The following is a 19266-nucleotide window of genomic DNA, read 5'->3' as shown; positions in this document are numbered from 1 at the left end:
CCAGGTACTGGTGTCAAATTCTTAAAAGAAGGGATTTTCTGCATGTTTATAACTGCTTCTTTTCTGGGCTGGTATGTCAGTAAAACAACTGATCCTAAGAATATTCTCAGATGTTCCATCAGTTATTCCTAGGAAGGTGGCTTGAAAGAGCCGAGAAATGCAACAACTTCAGAAGAGAAAATCTGTACCATGGATAACGACTTCTTGAATCACGAAAAGCTGTGTAAGAGATGGAATACATCGTTTGTATTTTTACTACCGTAGCCACCTGCAAGTGATAATGTGTGCATGAATTTTAATTAGGGAAACAACATTTTCTTGCGAAATCTCCTTTTCCTTTCCAAGCAACATAGCTGAATAGTTTTAGTTGCTATGGTTACAATGGCTTGTGGCAGTCCGTGGCTCATCATGATTGTGATGTATTTGCACATAAAGAACAAAGGTTGCATCTTTCCATTTTATCCAGATGATTTGAGCCCTAAGTATTTCTGTGATTTTAAATCAGTTGATGCAGTTTGAAATAACAGTCATACTAAGTGATGAAAAATGAAAACTTCATGGTAGTTCGACTTTTCAGTTTAAAACAAGTTCCTTTGCAATGAAGCATTATTCCTGTTAGAAGTTTATTTTAAGGAAATAAATAGCACTTTTCAACAACCCGTACAGAGCAGGAGTTTTTATATATTCTTTAAAAAGAATGCCAAGCTGTTGCCTTGGCTCTTGAGCTATTAAAGGCACAGTCTGTTTCTCATGAATGAAGAGCAAAGAGCTGGCTGAGATTCGAACTCTCTCCCAGTTTTGATCCATTCTATTTGAAAATGTAGCAATCTTATCTTCCCACTGCATTGTGCAACTATTTTTCATTATAGATTGGCATCACATCCAATAGAGTACTTAGTGTCTTCCATTTGGAGGCAGCCAAGTCTCTTTTTTGATCCAAAACAGTTGTTAACTCTCTAAAGTATTTCTTTATATTAAAAAAAACTAAAACAGAGATTCTTGAAGCATTTTAGCAGAATCCTGAGTAAAACTTACTAGTAGGAAAAAGCACATCAATAACTGCACAGGGTACAGAGGGAGAAAGGGTGTGTCAGTGCTTGTGTACATTCTAGCTTTCAGATGTTTCCATCCAACTAATTTCAAGGGTTAAGAGCAAGATAGTAAGCTAAAGTGGTTCCAGATGGGCCAATATTAATATCTCTCTTTTCCTGATGAATGAGAAGGTATGACCTAGTTAGAAAACTGCTAAAATTACAGGCGCCACAGAGGCTTCAGCTGGTGCCCTACCACATAGATATTTATCCTTACCTCTGCAATTATAATGCTGATGAGCTGCTCGAACCTGCTGAAGGAGACGTTCCAGGGCCTCAGTATGTCCCCTGTGTCGAGGCTCTCTTCCACTGCAGTCTTTCCAGTCTATTGAACAAAGGAAATAAACAGAAATGAAACACAAAGTAGTAGGAGAAGGTTTTAAAACATTTTCTTGCCGCTGGTATTTCTTGGCTGTAGCAGAGGCTTGCATAAGGGCATGCAGGAAAAATGGCAGTTGTTTCAAGTCTGCTGTTGTTCATTGTACAATAAGCTTCCTTTGCTTTGTGCCAGCTGCATAATTAATCATAATGATGATTAACAAAGAGCTCACAATCAGCTCCCAGAAGCTCCTGTAGTGACTGACTAGACAATGGCTTTTTCTCTTTAGTGCATAAATGGCTCCTGTTGCTGTAGCACCAGCGCTGCGCTCAGCCTGCTCTGTACTGACCCTCTGTACCCCACTAAGATCACAGCCCTGCTCCTCCCATCTTTTATTAAGGTGCCATGAGGCTTTCCTACAGCTACGAAGGAAACTGATCGCAAAGCAGTCTTCCAAGAACCAGAGGTTTCTCTGTAGCCCCAGAAATGCTCTGAGTTAAAGCACTTCTAAAAACCTCCCAGCACTGGGGCCTGAAGGAAGGCTGGCAATCCCTGCCCCAGTATCATCAGTCTGCTCAGCACTGCACTCACGAGGCAAGAAGCTGTGAATTCTGTCCCACATCCTCTGAACCTACAAGGGACTTTGTTTTCACTCTTATTTGCCAATAGCTAAAAGCTCACCAGACAACCCTTTCACAACCAAGAGGATGAAACTGTCAGAGAGGAGCTATTTGATTCCTGATTTGACTTGCTCACATTGCTATAATAAAAAATTATGACACCATAGTTTCCTGAAAGAAAGTAATGGTGGATCAGGTTATTAAGAGATCTGCCTCCACGGGAGACAAGCTTCCATCTTGCAGGCACAGAAGCCACCAGCAAACAGTTTGCTCACTCACTGAATACACAGTTCTACTTTCTAGTGTAAGTTCAGTTAAGCAAAGGACTCACCATGCTAGGGATATAAATTTGTGTGCCTCCGGTGGCGCAGCGGTAGAATTCCCGTTTGCAACACCAGGGGGCCCGGGTTCGAATCCCCCCCTGTGGAGCAGGGGGTAGAAGTGCCGCTCTGCTACACAGAGGGCTCGAATCCCGGGAGTTGGACTCGATGATCTCTAAGGTCCCTTCCAACTCGCACAATACTATGATACTATGATACTATGATGATAAATATATATTTACTGCCATTTAGTATAGCAGCTAGAGTGCTGGTAAGCCCCATAAAGGGTGGGAAGAGAAGACAATTGCTATCCTGATAGCCTGTGGGCAGTTGTAACAGCTGCAGGATGGCTACCCTGCATGATGTATGCTTTAGTAGAGATCAAGAGCCAACTGCATTTATAACTCATGTTGGGAGGTCAGTTCTCAGATCTCCCTTGGCAGCCAGGAGGAACCAAATGGAATTCAGCAATGCCAAAATGCTTTGGGTCATCAGAGCAGTAAGAAGAACAACCTTGTGGTTTCTTTGTCTAGGTGGTTCTCAAACTTTTAGACCCTCTAGTCTGCTGACAGCCTCCAAAATGACTTGGAAATCGGACCAGCATCCCACACTGTCCGTGAATCACATCAGTTAATATGCCTAGAAATATTACTATCCACTGTGGCTTTACAGAGTGGCTGCAGAATGCCAGCCACAGCTTTCCAGGCACTTTCAAGTTACTGTTTGTGAGAGGTAAACAGGACAGTGACAAGCACTTACTCATGCTGCAAGGATGATTCTCTGAGGACATCACTGACTTTTGATGCTCTGGGATTGGACTGGATCCAGATTAGCCCTAGAGCTTTCATTTACATAGCATATTCTAGCTGCCATTGCAAACAACTTTGTACTTAATGTATTCACATTGAATTTTTACCTTAGGGCCATGTTCCTTAATATAACACTGCTGTAATTTCAGGTTGCTGCCTCCTTGCCAAGCACAAGTCTGCTAGATCTCAAAACTAATGGTGAAGGTATCCACATGGACAAAGTTCTACCTTCAGTAACTGCACGAATATCTTGACTCTCAAGCTAAAATTCTGATGTTAATATTTCTTAATGAAAAGATTTTATACTTAGGCTGTGAGCACCTTACTTGTTGGAAAGCTTGAGCATGTGTCACTAAGTGTACTCCATGGAAATAACACACTGTTGCTGGCTATCTATATGCAGTGAGCTGAGCCTGTCTAATGCTTCCATGTTCACCAGTGAAGAAAACACACATACATAACTACCTGCACTGAAATCTGAAGCAAAACTTTCCTCACAGCCCAAAGCTTTGGAGCTGTCATGTATTGTCAGAAGGTTAATAACAATGAACAAGAAATAGACAGGGAAGACAATGCAATGCACTCAAAGCAAATGTTTGTATCACACGCAGCTACAGCTTGAGATACAACCAGTGTTGCTAGGAGTGCCCTATTCTTAGGGGATATTTAGCTGAATAACTGCCAGCTACTGCAGAAGAGATTTGTTCCTCAGCTTGCATAAGTTCTGGTTTTGTGGGCCCAAATCCTATGTACTTACCCCTGAGTACGGTCAGGGTAATTGCATGTCACTAAATTATTCAATGCAACTCCATAGTAGTGAGTTACCCGCATAGCCAAGAGTAGAATTTTCTGCCATTACTGTAGCTCATTTTTGTTTGCAAACAGAATATTTCTTTAGCCTAGACTACACCCTGGCTTTATTCCATGGTAAACAGGAGCAAAATTGTAGCAAAATAGGATAGTGATACTGCCTCAGCTTTGATTATTCCACACTCTCTATTAGCACCGTTGCTTAGTTTTCTCACATTAGCATTCAAGGTTATTAAATTGTTACATTAGCCTAATAAAAACAGGTGCTAATGCAATAAAATGAAAAGTCCCACTTTACTGCACTAATCAATACAAGGGAAGCTGTAATATACAGAGCCAGCTCAGCAATGAATACTAAGTCTGGATAAGTGACTAACAATACAACGTGACTATAGCAGATTAATAACTGCTAATGAAAGTTTGCACGGAGCCTGAGAAAACCTGTCCTAAGTCTGAAACAGAAGAAAGGCTTTTGGATGAGTCTGGAATATTTTAGTGTTTGTGAGCTAGATCCGACCAACGTCTGTGACGTTCTACAGTATTCTACATGCTGCATGCATCCCATAACTCCACCAACTTCAGAACTGAAAACTACGAGCATGGTTCAGTGAATGGAATCTATAATGCTACACTCAGAATACAAAATTACATATTATATGTGTAAGTATTTTGGTTCTAGCAGTTCAAATTTAAGTTTTGATCCATTCATGTGCTGAAAAACGAAGCTCCATATAGCAGAACTCTATTAAAAGAAATGAAGGTTCAAAGATAAGAAAAATAAATACATAAGTAAGATATTATGTATCTTCTTTTTTGGGGGGGTGAGGAGAAGAAGTTGAGTTTTATTTATTTCCCATCTAAATGACACGGTAATTAAATCATGAACTCCAGCATACTTGTCTTCTTCTCTTCTTTGAAGAGAAAGAAATTCTGAAAAAGCAACATGAATAACCAAACTGGGAGTGCAAACAAGCTCAACCTACTTGAAGGAGAAGCATATGCAGGAGCAGATCTTCGTGGAGGTCCCCATCCTTTCATATTGTATGCTGAAACATGAATGTAATACCTCTGGCCCTGCAAAAGGCAACAAATGGAATCAAAACTTGCACTTCACTTGAAATTATGGCTGTAATAACTGAAGAGCAGCCCTTTCAAAACTGCTTTCTTTGAAAATCTCTCAAGTAGCTTTCAGGGATGTCGACTGACGCACCATGAACTACTGAAAAACTGCACAATGATTACAGGGCAGGTGATTTGCAGAGGGTCAACAAAAACCATCAATTATGATTGACAAATTGTGATCTCTCCTACCAAAGCAGTGCTCTTAAGAATCAGACTTTTAAGAATCAAGAAGTCCCATTTCTGCTGTGATATTAGTCTTCCTATAAGCACAGTAACTGAAGAAGCTCTGCTTGGCCATCACTGAAATCAGGCAGACCTTTTGATGTGTAAATATAGGCCAATGGAAAGTGCTTCTCAAAGCTTAGCTTTTTGTTTACAAATGTTATATGCTTTAGAGATTATGGACAAACACACCCTAATCACTGCTCTTAATGTGTGCCTAGGAAATAGACTGTGCAAGCTTGCTTGATTTTAACTTAAGACCAGTTACATTGTTTTGTTGCTGGAAAATGAAGAACAGAGGGAATGCACACCGTGGCGCTTTGTGAATCCAAATTTGCTTGCACAAACCGTGTAGAACAGCCAGTAGGTGCTCAGACACGTGGTCAGAACTATTCTGCTTAAGAATACATGTGAATATTTATCAATTTTCTCAATTGGTGACCCAGTTCTTAGCAATGTAAAACATGCATGTGAAAATAAAACAAAAATGAAAATGACTGCCATTAACTACATGTTCCTGAAATAAGTAGAAGAGAAAGAGCAGTTATTTCAGTTATCTGTCATCAGAGTCCGGACTAGAACTTTCACGAGCCTTTGATCTGTACTAGGATTACCCTGCGATCCAGAAAACAGAGGCTTTCATTCCAGTCTTTTTGGCTCCATCCTAAGCATGCCAACTTATAAAACAGTTCATGCTGTCTGTCTGTTCCTTTGTGAATTTCTGATCATGGATACCAGACATATTATGCTTAATGACTGCAACTTGTTAGAAGAAAGGCACTCTGCAGTTGTTACCAACAGCCAAGGATGCAAATTATCAGTGTCTTTTTATCACTGGGGCAGCAGGGGGCATCAAGATCTAAACGAATCATTTGGCACTTACTGTTCTGAGACCTGTGATGGTGCATCTCAAAGACTGAAGATTATCCATAATTATTTCACCAACCAAAGGAGAAAAGTCTTCTGAACAACTCCATTCCACTAGGAAACAAACAGCAGAAGCAAAGTGAATCAGATAACAGTCCAACAAAAGGAATAAAAGTACTTCACAGGTTAACTTTCCTCCTAGCAGTTTACCATTCCACGTGGATACTAAAAGTCATGTTTAGCAATAATGTTTAGGAAAACTTTATACAGTAATTAAATTATAACTCTGGGCATGAGAGAGAAAAGCAAAATATTGTTCAAAAGCTTTTCAGGAAAGAATGCTTAAAAGTACCCTGCAATACAAATTACATTCAATCAACATTTGCTCTCAGTTAAACAATTTCCTTTTAAAGAAAGGGAAGCAGTGGAAAAGACTAGGTAAAAGATTTGGACCTGCTAATTCCATTAGGCAGTTTATATATCCAAACCAACAAAAAGCACTGTTTTGCAATTGTGTCTGCACATGTAGGCATAGGAAGAGAGTCCTTTGGGTTCCACAGGACCACAAAACTCCAATCACCTGGTCCTGGCAACTCTGTATAGAAATATCCTTCCAACCCGGGTCATTCTGTGATTCTGTGTGATTCTGTGATCCTCCTTGGACCAGATCAAGCACTCTCAAAAGTCTTGATTTCCTTGATTATCTTCCCTTGAGATTCAAAAACTATCTTCTATATCTACTACCTTAGTAGATATCTTACCTTATACTATCTTATCTATCTAAAAAGCACAATTTTTTCCTTTCTCTTCCAAGCCAGTCCTTTTCTTTAAATGCCATTTGTGAATGCACAGCATGTTCAGCAATGTCTTTGTATTTGCTGAAATGAAAAGGATATCGGTTTTGTCTGAACTTTATAGTGTATATTTTTCTTACTCTCCTTGGGTTTTAAATATCTAATTACTGCCAACCTTAATGGGAGCTATCTCTGTGCATTAGTATGAAAATCTAGAGACCGTTACTGTACCATGTTGTAGGTTTTTGTTGACGATTTAATTATAGCAGTGCTTATAAGTGCCATTAAACTTGATGGCCTGTCAGAGTTTCCATTATAAACCGTGATTTTTCAGGGTTTATAACTCTGCTCTATTAAATCATTGAGGACATTGTGTACATGCTGCAGACTAAGACATTCTCTATTTTCCAGAAGGATAAATGAGAGAAACCCTTCCTGAATTGCTGAACACATTACTAACAGACATGCAGTCACTTCAGACTCTATTTTCCTCTACGAAGGGTCGTGTAAATCAAGACAGTGTCACTCAAGACAGATTCTGCCAGCAAATCCTGTCTTCACTGAAATCCTAAGCATGACAAGTGTGTTTCTCAGCAGGAGGGGCAGTGCTAAGGTTGTGCTTTAGCAAAGAACAAAAGCCAATGGTGAAATAAGCAGCATTAAATTCCCTTGGAGTTTCTCAATTTTTTAGCTGTTCTATGGACTGGAGAGCATCCAGGCATGAACTGGTTCTTTGGACACGTTTGAAGCATTGTTATTTTTGATAGCATATCATCCTCTGACTCACAATACCATGATATAGGCTACCGTTTATTGCATTTTTTGGTTATGCAGAATAATGCAGAGCTACTCACCCTGGTGATGGACCAGGATCTAAAAACTATGTAACTGTGCATGAGCAACTCAGCATGGAAACACTGCTAAAGCCTTGCTTACTTTCCTAGACAGAAAGTGCTGGAAGAGGCTGTTTTGATAGTGAACGAAATATAACAACTATGTGCATAACTGAAGTACTTGGTACTTTAAGAAAGAACAAAAGGCTGGTTACCCTCAGCACTTCACAAGTTCAATATAAAAATATGCAAGTATAAAAACCTGAAGATGAAGAGGGTCCTTTATAAGAGCCCAGGAACAAGAGCTGGTCTTGTAGACTGTACCAACTCTGCTGTAAAGGACCTGAAAGCTGTTGGGTGAATTAAGGATGGAGCATGTTCCAGTCCTGTTCTGAACACCCCACAGGCCTGCTTTGTCGTGAACGCTGAATGTCTTCGCTGTTGCGGCTTTCCATCTGACACTTCACGTTATGTCAGAGCAGGGGTTTTTTGTGTGTTTAATATATTGGTGACTATGTGTTTTAATGAAGGTGCCCTGTATTCCAGAGCTAGCGAATGCACGATGTGTTGCTGCGGTCGCCAAGATAAGTAGTAATTTTTAAATAAACAGCAGTATAAACAGTTACATAAAACTCATGTAAATTGCTGGCACATAATTTTAGACTGGCTTAAGTTATGTAACTTACTTGTGGCCAAGTTGTGTGTGTGCTTTTTTTTTTCTTCCTTTTTAATACTCAATTCATGCACTTTAAAATAAAGAAGCGAGTTTGTTTTCACCTGTTTCTTTTCTATTCATTGTATTCCTGTTATACTAAGTATACCTTAAACAGCTCACCAGAAAGACTGACACACAGATAAGGGAAAAAGGGAAGGTGCAAAACACCTCCCAGCCCTTTTGTGGAGTCATTCAGGAAAACACCTTCTCCCTGCTAAAGTAAATAGCTCAAGCCACTGTAGAATTTGTCACTTCTTTTGGCATTTATTTTGCTTGCACTTAAATTATTCACTGAATTGCTGAGTAGATTAATTAGACCCAGAAACATGACTTAGGTTGTTAAGTTGATAGTGTCTACTGAATAGTGTACTGAGCTGGAATTCTGGTTTTGACTCTTGCATTTACTACTGACTTGCTGTGACTTTGGGGAAAGCATTGTGTCACTATGATTTTTAACCCAGACTCTTAATGCAGCAAGGATTCTTTCCCCTTCCCTTCCTCCCTGTGTCCAGGGCCCAGGCTGAAGGACACTGTGATCCTAGCTTGTGTTCCCAAGGGCCTCCAAACAAATAATTGCATTGTTCAACAGCTTCCTTTGAAATGTAAAACTGAAGGAGAGCCCTAATGCCAGAAATCCCTTCACGGCACCTTTTGCTGCCTGCTGATCTTTACGAAATAATTATAACAATTTACACTTACAACGTCTTAGCAAGTTGAGCCAACAAAACAGCCAGGAGGAACCGGTTTATTGGTGCGCACAGCTTTACCAGCTCAGACAGACAACAATATTGTCGATTTTTTTCACATTTTGTCTGTTGAGTCAGTTCCTCCTGGCTGCACTGAGCTAATCTTTCCAGGTTTCATTTCAAAAAGAACCCAATTTTTGCAGACTTGGGTTCAGGCTTTCTTTATGCATCTCATGTTTTGAAATCCTGCACAGAACAAGAGCAGATAGGCAAGTTATACCAACTGCATGAAGCATGTAAGCCATCCACTTATGCACACTGAATTACACCATCTGAAATAAGGAGAATTCTGTTTGGTTAGAATGTAGGCACGGACAGTATTGGTTAGAAAGCTACAATGCAACTTGGCACTGTGATAACAACAAAGGTTTGTGCCTCAGCCTTCCTCTGACCAACACAGCCCACTCTGGCTGTGGAAAGGAAAGTGAGAGAAAATACACACTAGAGCTATGAAAAGGGACTGGAGAATAAATGGGGTTCTTATGCAAAGGCTTCATGTCCTAGGAAGGTATAGCAGGCTTGGCTCTGATCTTATGAATTTCCACTCCCAGTGGATTCGTTCCACTCATGTAATCTGTGTAACCAAAGCCAGTGGGGAGGTTTATGAAAGTAAGGACAACTCATTTGTGTGAAGCATGCATGGCTTAGGCTCAGCTTCTTCCCAAACCATAATACATTAAAATCTAATTAATAATGACTGGTTGGGCAAATGCAAACAAAAAAGTAATCTATCAAAATGTACAAGACATACTGGAGCACTGTATAGCACTGTTAACAAAGAAGGTAAATACACAAACCCTAATTCAATTAATCTGCTTAACGGGATTGCACCACTTTTCTTCTGGTCCTTCTGTAATACATTTTTAAAGAGAGACATTGTTGAATGGATGTTAATTACTCATATTTATGGCTTTTATTTCTTTATAAATGAATCCCTACACTAATTTAAAGATCATTCACCTCTCCCTAGCACTAAAGCCAGGTGCCACTGGCAAAACAGTCTTGTTTTTACTTAATTTCATTTATTGCCAATTAATGTAATCACTAATTCAGACTGAGAAGAGAGAAACATAAACAATTTAACACTTAACACATACCCTCCTCTTTTCCTAGTCTCAACTTCCCTTGTTTCTAGCAGGGGGATACTCTCAGCAATGAGGATCTCAGTTGGTTTTGGACCTGTCTGGGCCAGTTGCGACCAGAACCTCCAAGACCCAGCCTCCCCCCCCCCCATACCAGTGGACCTTGGCTACGGTAACCTACAAACACATGCCCAACACAGTACTCAGGCAGAAGCAAAGTGAGCACTTGTGTGTGAACTAATTGGGTGCTCAGACGTGAGAAAATAGGGTGCTCAGGCATAAATTGATTGTGTGTTCATGTGTGAACTGAGCATTCGTGTGAAAACTGTATACCCTGTAATTTAAGTTCAGCACACAAGGTAGGTCCAGTTTAATCACTAAAGAAGTATCAAATTCTTGTTGGAGTGGCAAAATGACTATTTTCAATCCTTGTGAAAACATTTCTAATCTGTCTTATTAGCAGTTGATGCCATCAAGTCTCTAACAAGGAGTATTTCCAAACTCCTGGAACAAAAAGTCTGAGAACCTCCTTCAAGAAAGAAACTGAAAGTCTTGAGTTCCAGTCCTGTCACTCTACAGGAAAATCAGCTCTCCTGTGCCCAGCCTACAAACCAGAAGCTCAAACACTTAGCCATGAGCAAATCATTGTTAAAATTACTTATTAATGCCAGTGAATCAAAGCAAGTATAAAAAATAAAGCAATGTCTAAAAGTCAGCAACATCATGATGTGAGCCTTTTTCTTGGACACCAAAGATGGACAAAACCAGAGCCTATAGGTCTGTTTTTTCTCACTGCCCTTCACCTTGAGCTGTTGCTCAAAATCCTTATGAAACAGAAAGCAGAAAGCAGAAAGAATGCTTAAACTGAATAATTGGTGTCTGATCAACCCCATCAGTTAAATACATCATCACTTAATATGTAATTCATGTTCAAAGGTGCTTTTAAATGCCAAGCAAACCTAACATAAAAGATTTTTTTTTTTTCCAGTCCAACACATACTACAGTCCTTAACAGGAGCTAGAAATAGAAAGGTTTGTTCTAACATTTATACATTTCTATACTCACGAGGCATAAAAATAGAAGTTGAATTGCACAGTTCTGTTAGCTACCAAAATGTAATGTTCAAATAAAGTGCCCAGGAGACCTAATAAAATGCCATAAATGAAGTACTGTAAAAAATATCAGACCACACCTATTCAGTGGGATAAATTCAAATATCTTACAAAGGAAAGTATTCTCTCTTTCCATTTTATGGAGCAAGAACCATTCTGGGGAAAGAAACAAGGAGTTTCAAAATATACAAAGAAACTTTGAATAATAAGTGAAAAGGGTTTCAAGATCAAATCAGATGCAGAATACTACTCAGTTCCACTTTAAACTGGAACAGAAGCAAGCAGTGATGAATCATCTGCTGTACAAAGATCTACAGGTATTAATGTTAAAGCACCATTTTCATACCTAAGATTCACTTCTACAAGTATTCTTTTCCATAACCAGGATTCTTCTAGAAATCAAACAAAACACAAGCTTGCTGCTTTCTGCTCTGATACTGCTGTGTGAATGGTCAATTGGCACCAAAGAGGGAAAACTGTTGGAGATTCTGTATGTACATATGGACTTTAGCCTTCATATAAGCTCTATCTATTAGACAGGCCAAGTCAGTCTGGAGCCAAGTCCACAGGGCAGTACTGGATGGGTCACTGCAGGAAGCTTCCTATGGAACAATACCAAACTTGATCAAACACTGCAATTCAACTACTGGCAGACAAATCACAAAACATGCAACGTATTTGTGTTTGTGTTTGCAGGGACAGAGGCCCACACAAACTGATCAGTTTGCTTGGTTGTAAAGGTATTACTCTCAAAAGTAAAACGTACGGAATAACACAAAAATCACACAGTTTCCTGTAAGGTTTTTGGGGCTTTTCACACAAAAGTTTGTAGTGAAAGACCTCCACTGACATAGTGAGATACCAGAGAATCTCAAATACTGATTTGTGTTCTAAATGCACATCCTAAGGGCTTAACTTGGCAAAATGCTTCATCTTGTGATTTCAGATGCTGGCTGAGGCTTCTGCACATCTAACTAGGACTGAACCAGTGATTTAAAGACAATTTACAGGAATTCTATAGTTAAAAAAAAATAATCTGAAATGAGACACAAATTGCCTTGGGGGGAAGGAGGCAGGGAGGTATTTCTTGTCAAAATTTAAGTAAGGTGTAACTCCTTCTTTCTTGATCTAGTTGCCCACCTCTTGCTTTTTTTTATGTTACACTGACAAAGAAAATAAAAAGATCTTTCCATCCAACAGAAATCCTAGAAGGCAGCTGGGCAGTCCTGACTAAAAGGAAATATTCTGTTAAAGTAACTAACTAAAAAGGTAACACAAGGCTGAAGTGGGCTAGACAGCTTAGCATCCCTATCTGGAAAATAACTTGGAATCCAAGTCCCCAGCCACATCCAGGGAGAAGATGAGCTCTGTTTGCTACATCAAACATGGATCAGATTTTTTCTCTCTTAATCTCTTTTCAAATACAAATAGTTCCCATCTCATAAACAAATTAGCTCAACTTCAGTTATACAAGCTCTTTCTTTTTTTCTTTATTTATTTTTTCCTCCAAAAAGGGATATAGATGTTTGTTGAAAAACTGTAAATGAAATATAAATGGAGAGTTTCCATTGCATAGTGGTCCTTCCAAGTAGGTGATGTTCAGCATTGTGTTAACATGTACTTTGTTCACTGCAAAAGCAAAATAACTATCAGGCTTAAAATGCATAGAAAATAAGTACAATAAAACTACTTGTCAACATTCTTTGTTCTTTTAAACCAACAGATTTCCCTATGTACCTGCATGGTGTGGAATTCGTGATACCTAGAAATGCTAATTAGCAAAAGACAACAAGTCTTATAAGTCCCAACAAGCATTTACTTCTCAGCTTCACTTGTGCTATTCTTAGGAGCCAAGTAGTGCCTACGTGGATTTTGCTGCTGCTGGGACTTTCTGCAACAAGATGGGGACTGTAGAGTAGCTCTGAAACATATAAAACGGTTCACTCCAGCTTCAAACTGTGGTGTTATTTTGTATAATGGTGCAGAACATTTTGATTGCGTTTACAGAGATGTAAAACTAAAGTAGGTCGTAAGTGCTTCCATGATGGGATGTGAAGTTTGGCTTTAGGGCATGATTAGCCAAGGGTATGGGTTTTTCTTCCCAAATTATGGTGATGCTTCACATCCTTCCTAAAACTGGCTGGGGTGAGGTGTCTCTGGCTTTGAATCTTTCTCTAGCACAGAGCAGATTATTACTATTATTATTGATTTATGGCATGCCTGTCTGCTTCCAGCCTCAAAACACTTTACTAAGTTACAATATACATAGGAATCATTTCACATCAGCCACCACCACGTTGTAGCCTTCTCTGGAGGGAAACTGAAGGAAGCCATTAGGATGGTGCCTGCAACATTAAACAACAATCCAGGAGAGGAAGTAGAGAATACTCTGGCTCCTTAAAGCAATGGCTCAACAGAATGCAGTCGCTGAACAGCCATCCAGCTGGGACACCAAAGTCAATACTCATTCACCGTGTGTGGTTAAAATTAAATCTCCTAATGAAGTGAGATGGTTTTAGTGGTTAGAGACTGAGTGCAAAGTATTATTCTCCTGTATTATTACTTGTAAGTTATACAGCTAACAAGGGAAAAGATCATACACAGGAAAATAGCAGACAGTTAGATAACGTTCCAAGCCTAGTTTCTAAATGACATTTGAGTAAGTAAAGCTTTGGAAAAATATGTTAAAAAAAAAAAAAAAAAAAAAAAGAAAGGAAGAAAAAAAAAGAAAAAAAGAAAGAAAGGATGACACAGAAGAAAAGGAATTGGCAGCTTCTCAGTGCTTTCAGGAAACAAAACTAGACTGAACAAAAGTGATGTCAGTTTTATCCTCTCTAATTCAGATCCATACAAAAAACATTATTAGCTTCTGTAAATGAGCAGGTATTCCCTACACACTGCTACAAATGCTCCTGATCTTTTATTAGAAAAAGAAATGGTAAAGTATTGAGGGAAATAAAACCTAACAGCTTACTTTTTCCCTGAATCAGTAAAATACTGGTACCGTTTTGTTGATAGGAGATTAATACTTTGACTGAAAAGATGCTCAGACAATGTTACCAAGATCTCCTTTCGGGCTAATTGCGAGCTGGTTCTAATCATTCTTACAAGCGATCATTTGAGCAGTTGTTGTTTCTTTTTTGCAGCCTCTAAAACTAACACGAAGAACCTCACTCCATAATGTAATAAGCAATTCTACAGCCCGTGCTTAATTAATTCCCGAAAGTCACCAAAAGGAGCTATTAATGATCTTTCTTTTTATCTAACCATAAATATTCAATTCTCATGGGACAGAGGATTTAAAAAGAACATTCTGCCAGAACTGTCAACGTGATGTAGCATGAAATGATCACCAATGAGAGTAATTCAAAATATGACAGCAATGCTACCTCGTCTGATTAGAAAGTTAGGTCAAGTTGGATCAAATTTCTCTTAATGTTGTACTTACCAAAAGGGGACAGAACTGATAGGTGCAAACCATACTCAACACAATTCAGTTAGCAAGATAAAAATACTGCGGCCTTTAGAAACTGGGAGTAGTATTCTGATTCAGAAATCAGCTCTATTTCAGAGTTGTCTTTACTGTGAAAATGTCAATATTTGTCCTAATGAGAGTGTGGATGATGTTTCAGGTTTATTTAAATTCTGCATACAACAAAGAGCAGGCTAATAATTTCAGGAGAATTAAGTCTTTTAGGAGCCCAAGTATTACTTTCAGAAGTAAATCAGGCAGTAGGAAGCCCTTAAATGAAATTTAGTTTCCTGGCAACCCAACCCATTGTTGAAAATTCGATTTAGGCTCCTAAAGGTCTTTGATGTTTTTGCAAATAACACTTCCTGCAGCACTGCAAGGCTGACTAGGTGTAATACAGTCATTTACCCTTCTACCGAGGCTATCAGGAATGGAATCACTTTGATTGTTTTAGTGATGTCTGGGAGTTTTGTTTTTTTCCTTGCACTATGAAAAAAAGTGCACTGAGCACAGCCAATGATGACTGGTGTCTCAAATCAGAAAGAGGGAGGTAAGAAAATATGCCTTTTCCAAGATAATCTCATTTAGTCCTTTGGGTGATTGCGATGCCACTGAAGGCTGAGCACTGGCACATCCCACCTTTAGAGGAACTCCATGAACTATTGGGCACTTGCTCTTTTGCAGCTCTCTGTGTATTTTGTGTTGAAGCAATCACTATGACACCTATACACAGAAACAGATACTGCCCCAGACCCAGCTGTTATAGTTCCTCCTACATGTATCAAAACCTGCTTTAAGAGGATTTTCAGGGTCTCCACTCTCAGTTCTTCCTGGGAGTAGGCAAAGAAGGCCTGAGGTCTTCAGGACAGTGCTTTTAAGACCTGTGGAAGGACCCAGGTTCCTACTTAAAAATGAAGGTTGCAGATTGCTCCATTAAACACTGAGGAACTCACTGTTCCAATCATTTTAGAGAACCAGCAAGTTCCCTTAAACAGGAAAATTTAAAATTTTTCTTTCAATATTTGATAAAACTTTTTTTTTTTCTTTTTTTTTTTTTTTTTTTTTTTAAGTTGGAATTTCCTATGGAATAGAAATTATTTTCTACTCAACAGAGCTATTCACATGGAAGCATTTTCCTATTCATTCCACTTTGCAACTAACTGGTGCCACTCCATACGTATGGCTCTTCCAAGAATGATGTGGCAGCCCTGGAATACCTAATTAGCTGGGCTGTATGATACCTCTGCCAGAAGTTTCAGCTTCCAGAGGCATTCCTTTAAGGAACTGTGGTGTGGGTTTGGCATTTACAAGGATACATGCAGTTTCAGAAGCCCACAGGCACCAAAAGTTAGTCTGCATTGCATAGCTGACTCATGTCAACCCAGTCACTGAGCTGATGTCTTAACTACAGTAAGTCAAGCAAACTCCTTCAGAGCACTCAAAAAGAAAGCATGCTTGTTTTTGTTTTTTTAATAAAACTTCTTCTTTGAGGAATCCTAAAAGAAAATTCAACATGTACAGACACTTACTATGAAAATAATTCAATTCAGACATTTCTAGTGAAAACGCCTTTTTCACTTGGCCATCAAATGTTTACAGATTGTTAAGGCAAATGAAAGATGTCTAAATCCAATACCTTTATACTTGGTCACCACAGCTGAGTTGACACTCAGAGGTTCTTGGAAGGTGACAGTGAGTGATGTACTGCTTGTTACCATGAGACAGACATTGGTTGGCGCCTCAGGGGCTCCTGGGAGAGAAGAGAAAACATCAGCTCTTCAGCACAACAAATCCTATTCAAACAATGTTTCTGAGTCTTCAAAGAACCCACTGAAAATCACCCTGCAATTGTGAGCTTTGGGTTGTAGGTGTTTGTGTTCTCTGCCTTTTGAGAATTTTAATTAGTGCCCTGCTAACAATATCCTGCAGACACCATTTGTTTCTATCATGGTTTTTGGCTCCTTTCAGTTAAAAATATCTTCCTGCATATATGTAACCCAATAAAACAGATTCATGCTAATTATGTCAATGAAAAGCCCCTATAAATCTCTTGGGGTGGGTAGGAAGAGAGAGAAAGGACAAAACCACAGAGAGCTAATTAAACCTTTATAGTTTCACTAACAAACTCAAATTTATTAAATGACAGAAAACCTTTTTACATTATTGTGATCCAGAAATTGCGGATTCCACAAATGTTTCAGTGCTGGAGTTCCACATTTGTCAGTTGAGGCCTTATTTTTTTTTATTATTATTGTTTCTTCGCAAGAATATTCACAGAATATTCACAGAATATCAATCAGACTTCATTCAGAAATCAAACATAAAATGTCATGACTTACTGCTGGAATTGATTAAAAAATCATTATATTGGCTGTATTTAATATCTAATGAAAGAAGCGCTACCTTTGTCTTGAAGAAACAATCTTAGAATACAATAAATTTGAGAAAATTATTCTAAGTATATGCATACATAAAGATGACTGTAAAAACGTTAATGGCAATGATTGTATTTCATTGAAGAGGAAGGAGTACAGCTAAAAGATCCAAATGTGAAAGAATTTGGTCCTGTTTACTCCTTCCTATGGGTTCAAATTCCCATTTCCTTTAAATATTTCTGCAGTTGATTCTGACAGGATCATCTTTGCTCAACAAAGAGTGTCTGCCACTGTAAGAGTTCTTGTCAAACTTTGCAGCTATTTTCTTCTACTTACTAGCATGCTCGTAGCCTGCCTTCATGCGCTTGTATAGCCTGTATCTCCATTCCCATGCTTTTAGTTGCTTCTCTTTTTCTGTGTTGTCTGTACCAAGGCCTTCATTCATCACTTGTGCAGACAATTCAGTAACTCGCTGCTGTGCTTCTTGGACCAGTGTACACAGATGCACTGACCTGCTTTCCATGTTAACAACTACCAAGAAAAGGGAAAAGTAAATAATTGCTTGATGGACTCGTGACAAAATTCTGGCTGTACGCATTCCAACATAACCCATGTAAGGCCAAATCCTTGAACACTGTGCCTTCCAACAGATACCTTGTCATTAACTTGATTAGGGCCACAGCAATTTGTACCACACTTAAAGATCTGGCCACTTAAATGGGACTAATGTCATGAATAAACAGTAGATTTTATCTTCTAATGTTTCTCAAATGCGTAACAATGTCTTAATTAGCCTGAAATTGCTTACATCTTTTATAAAATTCTATCAACTTAAAACAAGTAAAATAATAAAGAATTTGGTCTCTAGCTCTTACTATGCCATAATATCACACATTTCTCAGGAAGAAATAAATTGATATTGGTTATAGCTGAAGATATAAAATATATAAACCTCTACAAGTGAAGAGAGATCTAATTGGCAAAGTTAAGCACAGGAGTTTTGTGTTTACTCCACAGCTGGAGTACAGTGATTCTCTTTCCAGGTTTTCTTTGTGCCTCAGCGTTGCTCATGTAATTAGTTCTCTGACAGATTTGACAGATAGTGAGCTGTTTGACACACAGAGATTTTGTTATTCTCAAGTGCTCAGAATGATTTTAATTCAACAGTTAGCAGTTACCTGTATGAACTGCTGTGTGCTATATGAAGGTGAAAAATGACAATCACATTGGATACAAGCTAAAATGTCTTAACCCAAGTCCATGAGACTGCTATGCACAGACCTTTGTTTATATAGAGAAATGTAGTGAATCAATTGCAATCTTTCAGAACTGCTTTTAGCCTGAAATTGTTCAAACTATTAACAGTTTAGAAAATAGGACTTGTAAAGCTGTTAAATCTGAGACATGCAAGGACTTATCTGATGTTCAATATGCAGGAAATAACATACAAGAAAAAGAATTCTGAAGTCACAGAAAGCAGCTTTTCTTTGGTGCCTGGTAATTTTGCAGATCTGAGACAGTTCTAATCAAAAGCACTTCTTTATCTAAAACACTTCACAAGGATTCACATTTATTTAGAATTGGCACAAGATGCTGCTCTTAGCAATAATGGAGTGTTGCTGCATGGGGACAGCCAGCCTGTTAGTTTCTGTGTTTTTTATAGGAACAGCAGCAGTGTTGCAGAAGCTTCACCAAACATTTACTTGCATAAGCCAGGAGCAGTATATGTTTCTGACTATATGAAGCTGGCAGAAGGGACCAAGGCTGACTGGCTTTTGACATCATAATACCATAACAGTGATGATATCTGCACATATGAATGTGTAATTCCCAAACTGGAATCATGGGGTTATAGGATAAATTGGATTGGAAGGGCCTTTCTAATTATCTTGTTCAAAATTTGATGTTCAAGCTTCTTGTTGAAAACAAGATCAGCTGCAAGTTCAGGCCAAGTTT

General features: G+C 38.8%; 1 protein-coding gene across 1 annotated transcript in view; it reads right to left on the bottom strand.

The window, feature by feature from the left end:
* Positions 1-19266, bottom strand: part of ANKFN1 (ankyrin repeat and fibronectin type III domain containing 1) — a 90002-nt gene that overhangs the window by 28010 nt on the left and 42726 nt on the right. The window contains exons 5-9 of the mRNA XM_072352227.1: positions 17647-17841; positions 16572-16685; positions 6197-6294; positions 4953-5043; positions 1309-1416 (exon numbers count right to left, since the gene is read on the bottom strand). Of these exons, the coding sequence (XP_072208328.1) occupies positions 1309-1416; positions 4953-5043; positions 6197-6294; positions 16572-16685; positions 17647-17841 (606 nt within the window). The remainder of the gene's footprint in view (positions 1-1308; positions 1417-4952; positions 5044-6196; positions 6295-16571; positions 16686-17646; positions 17842-19266) is intronic.

The sequence above is a fragment of the Excalfactoria chinensis genome, chromosome 17 (assembly GCF_039878825.1).
Source record: "Excalfactoria chinensis isolate bCotChi1 chromosome 17, bCotChi1.hap2, whole genome shotgun sequence".
Lineage (NCBI taxonomy): Eukaryota > Metazoa > Chordata > Aves > Galliformes > Phasianidae > Excalfactoria > Excalfactoria chinensis.
Note: the sequence above shows the minus strand (reverse complement) of the source record. Positions and strands in the feature narration are given on the sequence as shown.